This window comes from Solenopsis invicta, chromosome 3 (assembly GCF_016802725.1).
Source record: "Solenopsis invicta isolate M01_SB chromosome 3, UNIL_Sinv_3.0, whole genome shotgun sequence".
NCBI lineage: Eukaryota > Metazoa > Arthropoda > Insecta > Hymenoptera > Formicidae > Solenopsis > Solenopsis invicta.
In genome coordinates this window covers 32,179,765-32,189,899 of record NC_052666.1, presented here as the reverse complement: position 1 = coordinate 32,189,899, position 10,135 = coordinate 32,179,765, and the positions used below count along the sequence as shown (strand labels likewise).

The following is a 10,135-nucleotide window of genomic DNA, read 5'->3' as shown; positions in this document are numbered from 1 at the left end:
CCGATTGAAGAACGTAACGTGAAAACTTAATGCCTCGATATACAATAACAATAGCGAGCCCGTGTATATGTATTAACAATTAGGTAAATGTCAATGGCGTTCAATTAATCATCTTTGCTAGATGGGTGCATGATCGTTCGCTATTAAAGCATGCTCGATTGTACTCGCACGATATGCGATATCGTGCAGTTTCCTATAAACTGGGATATAAATGCTGGATGGGAAAGGGTCGGAGGGCGGGGAGGGAGGGGGTTGGAGAAAACAACGTGCGTGTGCAATAACGGTATGCAAAACCGGCTGGTTTTAGCGTAGCTTATCATGAACGAGTGCTTGTATTTGTATATCGGCGATCAAAATTCGCTTATCGTTGCGTTCATGCGAATTCGCGTGAAATACACGACGAGGAGAGAGAGAGAGAGAGAGTATCGATCATCGGCGGGCGGGCAGAGGTCGACTCGAGTGCGTTCTTTACTTACGTACCGTGACCATTCGCTTCTTACACCGACATTAGCTGGAAAACGAGACCTTAATTAGGAAAGTGTCGGGCGTAACGGTGAAGAAAAATGTTCGCGACTAGGAATTCAAAGACCATCCGTACCCCTTTAACTTCTCGACGAAGGTAAAAGCGCGTACGACGTGCCTTTAATTAAGCAATTTCGCAACGTCGAATGTTAATGTCTCTATCATTTAGGGCGGTGAAAGAGCGCGGGTATCGCTGGGCAAAACGGGAATGACGGCGAGTGAAATAAAGTAAAATGCTGAATCGAAAGAGGGAGGGAGGGAGGGAGGGAGGAAGAGGGAGGTACGAAGCTCGAGCTCTCGGGCGAATTACGAATAATTCGATGCCATTAATTAGGCAGGTTTATAATTACGTGGGTTGCTACTATTTTTGTTTGAATAACTGATCAAGAATCAGTAGGAACCACACGGCAATAAACCATGCGTACATATCGTCCAAATAATTCAACGTCAATTTGAATACAACTAATTATTACGGATCATTAAATGGATATTACGGATTACGTCATGGTCGATTTATTATTCATCTTTTTTAGTCATCATTTAATGCGCCGGTCGGGAGAATCGCGAGCATCTCTCCGGATACGCTTTATCGCCATATAAACGTCCCTTTAATATCCCCGGGCGTTAAGGGCGCGTGTGTCGTATTTCTCGCGCATTCCTTCCGCGAAATAAGAAAATACCGAGATGCGAGTTGAAAGTCCATGGCGCGGCGCGCGCGTTACTCCGTTCTCGTCTTTCCTTGTACGAAGGCTCTCTCTCTCTCTTTTCTTATTGCGCACAGAGCGCGGAATGTCTTTACCAAGTTATACGCGACAGCGCAAAACGGTCGTTACAATATTACGAAACGCTAATCCGTAGCGAGCGCGAGCAGATTGCGAGCGGCTGGCCTAATTTACGATACCGACGGACGCGGTTGCGCCTCGCATCTCGCGTCTCGCGTCTCGCGTCTCGCGTCTCGCGGCTCGCGCGCCCTTTTACCGCCAACGCTCGCATAATGCAACGCGACAGGCCCGCATCTGCTTTTTGATATATTGCATCGTGCGCGCTGAATCGTACGATGAATCGTAGCGTACGCTACGAAATAACACGCGTGTTATACCTCGCGTATCCCGCGAATACATCGAACCGAGCAAAAGCGTGCTAATAACGAGGCGCGTACTCCGATTATCTCGCGCCCAGGATTATCATTCTGGTAATATTCGACACGACCTCACAACACGACCATACAACCGGAATTCCATTAAACGAAAACGCACAGGTATTCAGGTTACCCCGGTATTCAAGTTATTAGATTTCTCTACTATACGAATGATCGTCGTGCTTTTTGTTTTCTAAACGCTGCCATTTATTACAGTTAACGGTATATACAATTTAACAATGGACAATTACGAATTCGCGTCGTCACTCGCTGTCACTTGCAAATTTAAGTACGGAAAGTGCGACAAATAGCGTGAATTTTTAATGAGCGCACTATGTACACGGGCGACACAAGTCCCGCGAGGATTAAGGCTGATGCACACGTACACACACCCAGCTCTCTCTCTCTCTCTCTCTCTCTCTCACACACACTTTTGGCCGTTTCAACGTTTGAGGGCGGTTCTCAATCTCTTGAACTTGGGCATCGGATAGGTCTTCGGCTTGGCGAGACTTTTGAGACGTTTGGTGCATCTCGCCTTTAACGCCGCCGGCGACACGGTGAAAGCATCCTCTCGGAGATCCGTTTCTCTGCCCGCCGGACGCTGGGCTGGCTTCGCCAGAGCGATTATTCTCTTGGAAGCTACGGCATTAAACGTTATACCCTACTACCGTCTCCAATCCTATCCATTAACATCGGTTTTCCGCCGGCTTATTCTTATCAACGGGCTTAAGTGCGCGAGAGGCAAGACTAACTGCGCCGCGTTATGAAACAAATTATTTCGCGCGCTCCTCTCTCGCGGCAACCATAATCTCGCTCGAATTTCATTTTGTACACAAACCACAGCCGTATGATATTTGTTTGATTAGTTGGTTGCGCTAGCTTTATTACACGGCTGTGTGCGTAACGGCAATATGGATTAAATTTCTAAACATACATCATGTTTATGCCAGCGTCAATTAACTCAATCGCGATTATGGTCATTCGTAAATAAATAAAATTCAAATGAAGCAAAGGCTGTGAGGAGAGACAAAGAGAAAGAAGAGAGAAAACTCATTAATTCACGCGTAAATTATCTCTGAAAATATTTTACAAAATGCTTTACAACATTTCATAATATATTCCACTTTTTTTTTTTCAAAAAAAGTCATCTCTTTCAAAATGGCGACAAACATGAGCGCGCGTGAAAAATTCTTTCAAAAATATTAACCGCGGCTAAAAATTTGTTTATTTAATATTTTAATCTTCTTTCGCCTCTCAACGCGAAAAGTAAAATGTATATTTTGATTTACGTCTTTTACTTCATAAAACGGCGCACAGCGCGTGTGAGATATATCGTGAAAGTTGCGCGCGATCGTTCCGCTACGCTCTCCCATATCTCGTATTTTATTACAGACGGATTTCAATGGGGAAACGTTGTGCGCCGGCTGACTCGTCGTCGTCGCGCGCGCGATTATACGCGAAAATTAAAACCGGCCGTCTCTTCGGAAGAGGCTTGTATACCGCGCACCTTTCCATTATCACCGAAGGACTCGATGCACTTGCACGTTTTGTATCAAGCAACGTCTCGCGCGCGAAATTAAATTCCACGTCGGCGACGAGGGACGTTGGTTACGCTCGACGACAGCCCAAAGAGAAACTGAGAAGGCACCACCTCCTTAGGAATATGTCGCAGAGAAAGTTGGATGCGACGGAGGCACGCCAAGCGATGGTCGAGTAATTCAAACTTAAGTTAAAGAGAGAGAGAGAGAGAGAGAGAGAGAGAGAGAGAGATCTTCAATTGCCCTTGATACACATTCACTCGACTTTTGAATCACTTAAGACTTAAGACTGGGTTTGTTTACATTTCTGCCGCGTCCCTTTGCCGTGACGACGGTTCAAAGGAAAATTAATCTACTGTCGCACGGCCGACCGTCGATCGATAGGGTGGAAGAAGACGTCGTTTAATCAGAAGCGGTCGAGTAACCGTGCGGCAGCAGGACGCGATATATGTAGAAGGCAAAGTGAAAACTAAAATGGCTGAATTGTGCGAAAGATTGACGGATAAATGTAATTTATTTCGTGCCTTGGGATTCGAGTGCTCTCTTATGCTCTTGGGACACGATACGACTGGAGTAGCAAAAGATGAACGTGAACGAAAGAAAATGAATAAAACGGTAATAAAACGTAACGAATATCTAATGTAAAAAAAAAAAGGAAAAAATTGCAAGTGGAAGGTCCAATCGGAAAACGATTAATAAAACAAAATATTAATAAAAATAAAAGCTGTAAAGAAAATATGTAATAAAATACACTCGTGTATCTCTACACGGAAACAGGTTGCGTCGAGATAAAAAATGCGTGAGGGAACGTAACCGTAAGGAGAACGATCGAGTGAGAAATAGCATCGGAATACAAACGGCGATGTCACGGTGAGCGACGTCCTCATTAAATAATTACAATAGCGGGGAGAGAGTGACCCGCTAACATTACGGTTCGAAATAGCGCTGCGGGCTGGATAGTCTGCATCGAGCAGCACAGTAAGCATAGCGCGGCATTGCTGGCAGATCGGCAACAAAACACGTTTCGTGTGCCGCGGGCTTAATGTGTAGATCGTGTCCCGTTTATCTCTCCTGTGTCCATATCAAACGCTACAAAATCGTTACCTCGCAGTTATGGTTGAACGGAAAGATAACGCGAATTCTGCATTATATCACGAGTGATATCCGAAACTAATAGCGGAATATTCGATGTCGATCGATTACCGGAGGTACACACCGTACGTGAGAAATTCTATTAATTCCGTGCATTTTTTTTGCCGAATCTCTGTCCAATTAACGTGCCCGTATAAAATAACATTTTCGCCCCATCGACGTTACCGAAATCGTAATTTGGCCGCGATTTATTTTTCATCGATGCTCGATGGTTGCTGAAACTGCTGAAAGGCGCGCACGCGAGCGAGCGAGCTTGTTACGATTGTTAAAAAATATAGAGCAATTTTATTTTTATTCCGCAACATGTGAAATATTCTTTGCGGAATCCCGATGTTACACAAGCTATTGAACAGTCGCAACCACCGACGAGCAAATCCGTCGTCTTTCTTGGCGTAGCGGCGGGAGGGGGTGTGGGGGGTCGACGGAAATCACGGATCTGCTACGTAGGGTGTCCCAGAATCACCGCGAGATACGATACGCAATCTTCCATTGTATAACATAGGGATCACACGTAAAGGAAAATAACAGCTATTTTAATAATGAAATTTTCTACCCTATAGATGATATTAAGAAATGCGATCGTTTTTTCACATCATAAATGCAAACTGCTCTCCTCGCAGTTAATCTCAACGGGACATAAATATAACGGTATTTTAATTCAACGCTCGATTCTCGGCACAAGTATTCCGGTTAAAATTTATATTTAAAAATTCCTAACGAGATATAAAACGTGACTTCTCTCACGAAACGTTCGTCAAGGAAAAATCCAGCGAGAGTTCACGTTGAATCTCGACGGGAAGATGTCCGCTGGGACACCCCGCGTATGAGCTTACTTACGACATCCAATAGTATTGGTAACAGTATTGGTGCGGGGAGCCGATATACGAGTATAGGCGACGAGGAAAATGTTGCTGCCTCCGCCGGCGATCGATGACGACGATTCCTTCGCGCATCGAGCGGAGAAATCGAAGCGGAAGGATCGCGATGATAACGTTCGTAATGCGTGTGCTCTATACTACCGATGGCTTTCGTCGCGGCCGGCGAAACGGCGCCTGGTATTCGCAACGGCATCTCCGGAAGTTTCCTTCGAACCGCGAGGCTCTCTATTCGCTTGGTGATGCGATAGGTGAGCGCGCGCGACATCATCTCTAACGGGTCCTTTGCCTTGGGCGCATGCCGGATCTGTGGTAACGCTAGGAAGTACAGTCGTTCCCAGTCGAGCGGTCTCTTCTTCCTTCTCTTAGTCTGAAAATATCGGAGCGGACGATCGATCGATCGATCGAATGAACGAACGAACGAGCGGCGAGCAAAAGCGGCCTCGTCGCCGCTCGCCGGAATCCGCGACGCGTCCAACACTTTTATCTACATCGATTAATATTGATTTATGAGAGAGCGAGAGCGACGTCGCTTACGGGCTTCCTCCTTTTGGGTTTCGCGGCGACTTTGGGCGCAGCCAGTCTTTCCAGAACCCGCATGTGCCTTTGCCAGTCTTCCGGTTTTGTGAAAGCTCTGCGCAGTTTCGCCATTCGTTTTCTCCTGGATACAAAAGTACGACATTTTATCACGAAAATTTGGATGACGCTTCACCGAAGAAAAATCAACCGGAGATTGATTAACGTTCCGCCAGTGGCTTGAAAAGACTTACGCTATCAATTCGTGTCAATTACACGAATTATGGAAATGGAAATGATAGAAATGTTAATCGCAAACACATGACACCTACTGCTTGCAATCGTAAAAAAGAAAAATTTTCTCTTACATTTTCTCTTGCAGTTGAATACTTTCAGAGGCTTTGAAAGTAATAGAGATGTTTCTGATAAAATTTTAGAGAGAGAGGGAGGGAAAGGGAGAAATTGTTAGCCACTGACGGAAAATTAAAAAAACTAGTAATGATGAAAAGTGTGGTGGTAATTGCGGCACATTGTGACGGAATGGCCCATGTGTGTCACGGTCCATTTTGGGCAACTATTAAATTGATGTTTCCGATTGTGGCCTGATGAATGATTGTAACCATCGGAATAAATGCCCAGGGTAAACGCAACCTCTCGAAATTCATTGTGCACTATTAATAATTACTTCCGGTGCAATATCAGATGACCTTTCGTTAATTAAACGTGGAATTTACATCCAGTTGCAGCACGATCAATACAAAAGGGTTTATAAGCTTACGTTTTGTTCTTGCTCACCTGCATTGTTGCGGCTTTATAAAATTAAGCTAATTATTTAATAGATAATTAATAGCTATTTGTCAACAGTTCACGTACAGGTTTCATTTCCCTAAGGTTTACTACTGAACGAGTAATAGAAAAAAAGGGGGAAAAAATAAAAAATGAAAAAACTACTATATCACAATTCGGCTGTTTAATCCCGCAATTTTTACGGCAATTAAAATAGTAATGATTTTTCTTCCCGTGTTCCTTTCGTTCACCGTTGGAGATGGATTATTTGGGCGAATATGGTGAAGATATTGTATGCCTAGAGGATGCGCGTGTCGTTCGGAGGAAAAAAGTGACACGACGGTGGGAAATGTATCGGCCTTACTTTTTCCTGGCTTCTCGTTCCTGACGAGCGTTGCAGAATACGCGATACCGCTGGTACCGCGACCTTCGAACCTTCAGCAGCAGATCACTCACGGTTGCCTTCATGTTTTTGGTAGCTGCCAATTTCATCGTCTCCAGCAGAAGTCTAACGTTTAAGGGTATCGCTTTTAAGTCACCATACATATATCATCGATCAAGCGTTAGCTATCAATTTTCCAAGGCTAAAAGTGCGAATAACGTTAAAATGACGATGATAAAAATAATGCATTGACTTTTAAATGAACCTCCAACTTTACTTGAAAATGAAAATAATATCCAAGTAAGATAAAATTGATGAGATAAAAAATATTTGGTAACCTTTTTGGCTCTCCGCAACATCAATCTAATTGTAAGATATATATTTTTAAGTAAAGTTTCTTATCGAAAGAGCGTCGTTCAGCATCGAGGAAATAGATGTGCACCTTCTCTTGGGCAATGCCAGATCGACGATACGCTTGGTGCTCCTCGCTGCGAGCGTCTTGGGGTGGATGCGCGGGTAAGGGGGCGGCGCCGCTCTGCGCGATAATAAATTTTCTAGAGGACTCGCGATAACCTGACGAGTACAAGAGCGGACGACTGTGCACTTACGCGGGATCGTATTTCTTGGTTACGAATTTCGGTTGCGCCATAACCCGGATGCGCTTCGAGGCGCGGCCCCTGCGAATCGCCGCGCGCCGAACTGCAAAAGGACGCGCCTGAAAATACATATATACGTCGATATAAGTACCCGAGAGTACGAGAAAAGAGAAAAGACACAAAGGCGCCCTTTTAGTGCGCGCGAACGCTACTCGAGCATCTGCTCCATCGATCGTTTTCAACTGAACGTTTTTCCGCGGCGGAACGTTCTGTCTCTCATAACGACTGTTTGATTTCGCGGAGGATATCTCAACTTGTACTTAACGTCCTTAAATATTCGGAGCAGATGACGTCTCATTCGATTTTCTTATTTCGTGCAATCTCAATTGCGAAATTCCAAGTTTGCTTGGAAGGAAGGATCGAGTCCTGGCATTAAAGACGCGATCTCGGTTTCGTTAATCAAATCCTAGGACTGCGCGCGCGACGGATACAAATACTATTGGAAAACGTATTCCAATCTCTTCCGATAAGTATTACAGCGAAATAATAAAATTTCCCCTTTATTTTCTTTATTTCGAATAAATATGAATAAAGAAATATTATCATGTAATGAAAATAGAATGCGTATACCAGGACATTTGGATCGGTTCTGCGAAGTCTTCTCCAGTTAGGACGCGCCAGCAGCGCGATGTGTTCCTTGCGCGATAAATGAGCCAAAGCGTATTTAATTCTTTGCAAAGGCATCTTATCACCGCCGCTATTTTTTGCTCCCCGTTTCCGTCAGACTTTCCCGGCGCTCGGCACAATGATGAGCAAGCGTTTCCGGTATGCTTAATTATTAAATTATACTAGCTTTAACGATCCTCGAGCGGAAAAACAGTGCGTTTAAGAGAAACCCGCGGGAGAAATGTACCGAAAATTAGCTCGACACACTTTCGCGGCTAACGCCGTAATTTTTTTCGCCACCGTTGAGGCGCGCGAACGTTTTACGTGGAAATTTTGTGAGATTTGGACAGCGCGTGTGACAGAAAGATTGAGGATGAACAAAATACGAGCGGGTCGAACGAGCTCGAATTGAATTTCACATCGCTGACGATGTTTTAAGGACATTGCACAGTTGCACACAGAAAAACTCAATGCAGTAAGGATATTATGATCTTGTATTCTCGACCCTCTGTCATTGGCTAATTCTCTTCCTGCCCAAGTTTCTTCGTGTGCCATGGACCTTAATGCGAATTCCGCGTGGGATGTGGGTACGCGTATTCTTCTATAAGCGCTCTACGACGAATATTCCACCATTTGAAGTCAAAGACTGCGGGGGGTCGCATCATCGCGGATAACGTGTATAACTACGTGACAATGTTCTAACTCTGCATGACAACGCAGTAAAATTCGCCGCGCACAAACACGCCCGCGCATTTGCATTCGCCGAATACCTGACAAACTCCAAATCACCCGAGAAATCTGCCGTAATAAAGTTCCGCCGGTGTGTATGACAAATTAACTGACACGTCAGTGATTTCGCGCGTGAAATATAGAGAGTTTACGTGAAAATATACGCGCTTTCCCGGCGCGCAATTGAATGAAAAACCCATTCCCCTCGGTCACCGCTTAAAAATGCATACGAGAAGATTGAGGGAACAGAGATGGGAAAACAAGGCCAGCTAGGCGAATACTATTACGCACTCTCTTAATGCACGACGGAAAGAGTTGAGAGACTCGTAATTCACGTAGCGGACGGCCGAAGGAGGACGAAGGGAAGATGTGTAATTCTCCGACCCGTGCGAATCGAGGTCTCGACTCGTAATGCGAATAAAAGTTTATCCAATGGAGATCTTTTAGGGGTCTTATTGCTTTTATTCGTATCGAATCGTCCATGAGAACGCACGGGCCATTCAAGGACCTCTGCTGTCCTTTTCTTCCCTATCCTACCTCTCTCTCTCTCTTTCTCTGCTTCCTGCTTTTCGGTTGCACTTTCGCCTCTGGCATCTTCCCTTATAGCTATCCTCCTCGAGTTTCGACTCGTTCCACCGTTTCCGTTTCCCTCCGGCTTCGAAACTGACCTCTCTCTCTCTCTCTCTCTCTCTCTCTCTCTCTCTCTCTCTCTCTCTCTTCCTGCCGCCCCCTTCCCCTCTCTCTCTCTGTCAACCCCGCATGGGAAATCTCAAATACGAGTCTGTTTACCTGGCACTTGAAATCCCGGTGGATATCGATGATAAGATTTCACCCCCGTTGCCCTCGCCCCGTACTACTCCGCCGCATCACGTTTCCTGCGACCCTTCCCCTTTCCATACCCTTCTGGCACAATTCTCCGTTTAGATTATGCAATTTGTATCGCGCGTGTTAACTACCTTTGCGGTCCGACCATTGCGAGCGCAATAATAGCTCTCGTCGTTATATCAGGTCGCTGGAACTTCCCCCGAGAACACAACGAATTCATTCTGGAAACGTATGACGCGCATGATTGCGGCATGATTGATCTCACGATGCATACATTATGCGTTATGCAAAATTATTGGGAACAATTAAGGTTTTGAGCATGCGGAATCTTGGATCCCCTTCATCTGTGTTAGACAGTAATGAATCGAGTCAGACCTATCTACGTTGTTCTCTGTTTCAACGAATTCCGT

The 10,135-nt window shown here is 45.1% G+C and overlaps 1 protein-coding gene across 1 annotated transcript; it reads right to left on the bottom strand.

Moving 5' to 3' along the window:
* Positions 1-1,499: 1,499 nt before the first annotated feature.
* LOC105204613 lies at positions 1,500-9,586 on the bottom strand. Its single transcript, XM_026132110.2, has 6 exons — positions 8,136-9,586; positions 7,518-7,624; positions 7,352-7,444; positions 6,892-7,035; positions 5,763-5,886; positions 1,500-5,595 (listed from the first exon to the last, which is right to left on the bottom strand). Exons 1-6 carry the CDS (start codon positions 8,247-8,249, stop codon positions 5,128-5,130), a joined length of 1,050 nt encoding a protein of 349 aa, XP_025987895.2. The 5' UTR covers positions 8,250-9,586; the 3' UTR covers positions 1,500-5,127.
* Positions 9,587-10,135: the final 549 nt, after the last annotated feature.